The 3,706-nt window shown below is 40.5% G+C and overlaps 1 protein-coding gene across 1 annotated transcript in view; it reads left to right on the top strand.

The window, feature by feature from the left end:
• The window catches only part of LOC106532720 (sphingosine-1-phosphate lyase 1), a gene marked incomplete at its 5' end in the record, with an annotated part of 15,112 nt that overhangs the window by 5,653 nt on the left and 5,753 nt on the right, over window positions 1–3,706 (top strand). The window contains 1 exon segment of the mRNA XM_014028838.1: window positions 3,134–3,280. Within this exon segment, the coding sequence (XP_013884292.1) occupies window positions 3,134–3,280 (147 nt within the window).

Genomic DNA, 3,706 nt, shown 5'->3' with positions numbered 1-3,706 from the left:
ATTATTTTAATAATCGATTAGTCGTCGATTAATCGATTAATCATGGCAGCCCTAATGGAGAGTAGTGATGTCATTTAATGGGACATTAGCGATTTTACTGCAAAGACTGATAATATGGTGTTTTTTGTTTTTCTGTGTCAAAAGCCCATACCAGCAAATAAAAGAAAACGTAAGAACAGATTCAATAAAACAGCAATAAAACATTCCCATAAAACTACTGTCCATGTTAAAATTCCTTAATTTACGATAAAAGTACATACGTTGGTGGGCTTTGTTGCATACAGTGTTCACATGTTTGTCAAAAGAGAGTTTGTTGTCAATTACAGTACCRAGATATTTATATTCCTCCACAACGTCAACTTGTTGGTCATTAATGTACACAGGAGAGATGGCTTTTTTGTTTTCCCTGAAGTCAATAATCATTTCTTTGGTTTTGTTGACGTTTATGTCTAGAAAGGATGACTTACACCAGTTAATAAAATGTGACACCACTGGGCCATGATCAGGGCCGTCTGACTTTAAAAGAGACACAATGACGGAATCGTCAGCAAACTMTAAAATATGCCYTCCTGCGAACTGGCTCTGACACGTGTTAGTGTATAAAACAAATAAAAGGGGGGACAGAACACAACCCTGTGGAGAACCAGTGGAAGAGAGCAACGCATCAGATAAAACATCATTGACTCTGACATGTTGAGATCTTGTAGTTAATCCATTAGCCAACATATGAGACCTGATTCAATTTTATGTATACTTTTTAACCTGTCTGCTAGAATATGTGGCTGTATGCAGTTAAAAGCAGAAGAAAAATCAATAAAAACAAGACGTGCGAAAGTATAAGTTCAGTAAAGTGCATACAGCGTCATCCACCCCTCTGCAGGGCCTGCAGGCAAACTGCAGTGGGTCCAAGCTGGTTTTAACAGTAGTTAAGAGGGCTGTTTTAATTACTTTCTCAAGTGWCTTCATAACTAAGGATATGTAGTGAGTACACACTGAACACACACTGAACACACACTGAGCACACACTAAAATACTGAACAAACCTGGAACGGTTCTACGTGGGGCGACAACGTTTGCTCACATTTTGAAAGTTTATCTTTTTGGTTTTTCTGCATATTTTCAGCCCTGAACCAGAACATTTTTAGAGGAATGTTGTTTTGTTAACCCACTCAACTCTGACCTGAAATATTCTGGAACAACCTGGGGCCTCATTTATAAAGGATTGTGTGGAAACCATACTAAAAGTGAACGTACGGCCAAATGGTGAAAACGGCATACTCCAAAAAAAACCTTGAGATTTATAAAACAGTGTATACGCATGTTTCTGCACCTTTCATTTATAGATCACAGCGTCCTCTCATAATTTGCGCACAAGTTCCCGCCTCAGGTTCTACCCTCTATACGCCCACATTCAACCATAAACTCTAATTCCTCACTTCACCATCTGTTTCGCAGCTTCCCGTCTCCAAAATGAGCGTACGCATGGGTCAGAGCTGGCTGAGGGACCGCACATTTGAGTTTTATAAATCAAAACCTTGGTGTGAAAAGTGGCATACGAAAGTTTCTGGGCTTGTTTTGTGCGTACACAAGTTTTATAAGTCCCACCCCAGATGATTCAGCAATTACCGTATTTTTCGGACTATAAGCCGCACCAGACTATAAGCCGCACCCACAACATAAAAAAACAGTACACCCAAATTTACCATCAAAAAAGTGAATTCAACTTCAAAACAMAAAAAGCAAACRTTTAGGAATTAAAGTTSGGAGGAATACGGTTCATTTAACTGACCTTATTTTGGTAGTTTTCTTTAACAGTTTCTGGTCCAACAAAACGTCTCATTCATCGTCCTCCGGCGCACTGAAACCATCGAAGTCCTCCTCTTCAGTGTCTGAGTTGAACAAGCTGAGAAAAGCTGCGTCACACAGCGGTATCTGTTCAGTGCTGCTTTCTGTGTTGCTGTCCTCCCGGGGTAATGCTGGCTCTGAAGCTGTGGTGGGAAAGCCCTCCCGCTCCAGCATACGTCACTGCATGGGATTCCTTCCCCGGGGAGTGCAGTGAGGAAAAAAAAAAGTCTGCGGCTCTTCACTCGACGTTTATCCACAAACTGGTCCTGGATTAAGCTCCAAAGTTTTTATCAGTCAGATTCCACCGTGAAAAATGTCTGTTTTATCCCCTTTTATGAGTTTTTGGCCATTGACTATCTTTAAATCGCTGCTTCCTGGTCAACAGTCGGCTGTGGAAGGATCGCTTTTTTCTTTTTTTTCCTTTCTTTTTTTGAAGCGAGTGGTTGAAGCAAATGGAGCATAAGAGCCCCCTGGTGGCTGAAGAAAAAATCCATATATAAGCCGCACTGGTCTAAAAGCCGCATGGTTCAAAGTTCAGGAAAAACGTTGCGGCTTATAGTCCGAAAAATACGGTAGTAGCTCCCCACAAAGACACAATTTGACCTTTTTAGCCATTTTCTCCCAACGCTTTGAAGCTGGGTCCCACCAGAGAGGTAGTCACAGAGCTAAGTTACCAAGTATGTGTGAGGTGAGGGGGCGGAGCCTGTAGCGGGGTCTTAAAGATTGCAAATGGTTAATATTTAGCTGTGTTGACTTGACTGTTGTTGCTGACGCATCATGCCGTGTGGTCCACTCCTTACTGATCAGAGTGAAAATGGTTTTATTTCTTCTCAAAGACACAAACAGATAATCTGCWTCAGATAGGTTTTTTATTTATTTTATTTATTTAGACGTGAACACTCTTTTGTTCTTCACACGACCTCAGAGACTCGTTTAATTCTGAGATGCTGGACAGAAAATAAGTTTGAACAAAATCCAAAAGTTTGAAGCGTTCCTGATCAAGTTCATCTGAAAAAAGCAACAAAAAGCAACGAGTCAGATTAAAACACCCCYTCCTGAAACAAATACAGAGTAATAATTTCACACTTGCACAAACAGCTGTTGTAACAAAGCCACCATCTTACGTCAGAAAACCAGTTTGAAGCAGATAGTTGGTGTTTTATCAGTGGAGGAATGTGGTGAACACGTTACTAAATGTAATTTTCCACAAGACGCCTGAGCAGTTGGGAAGTAAAAGTTACAAAAAAGAGAAGTTGGTTAAAGAAWAAAATGTTTCTTGGTTCTGCAGCTGGCTGTTCGCTACGACGTCCCGCTGCACGTGGACGCCTGTCTGGGCGGTTTCCTCATCGTCTTCATGGCCAAAGCTGGTTTCCCGCTCGCTCCGTTCGACTTCAGGGTGCCAGGAGTGACGAGCATCTCTGCAGACACCCACAAGGTGAGGAGGGACCTATGGGATAAATCTTGTGCCAGCAGGAACTGAATCTGAATTCCTCAGACTGAATCTGAATGTTCATAATTTGAAATTGAATGAATTGGTTTGAAAATAAATTTCACTAAATTGAAACTGAATTTAAAGTTTTGTATCTGAGTTAATTTGCTTTGAAACTGTATTTTGGTTTATTAAAATTCAGTTTGACTACTTTCACTTTCAGTTCCATAATTCAGATTTTTGTGTCACATCCTGGTCCTTGAGAAAGCCAGGCAGAGTAATCAAACACAGATCCACAGATTTATGTTTCACTTTGGTGAAGTTTCCCTTCTGATGTGATGTAAATGTAACATTTTCTACATATTCTTTCTCAAGGACTAGGATGTGACACAAAAATCTGAATTATGGAACTGAAAGTGAAACTAGTCAAAC

The sequence above is a fragment of the Austrofundulus limnaeus genome, unplaced genomic scaffold (assembly GCF_001266775.1).
Source record: "Austrofundulus limnaeus strain Quisiro unplaced genomic scaffold, Austrofundulus_limnaeus-1.0 Scaffold819, whole genome shotgun sequence".
Taxonomy (NCBI): Eukaryota; Metazoa; Chordata; class Actinopteri; order Cyprinodontiformes; family Rivulidae; genus Austrofundulus; species Austrofundulus limnaeus.
This window is presented reverse-complemented; position numbering and strand designations above follow the sequence as displayed.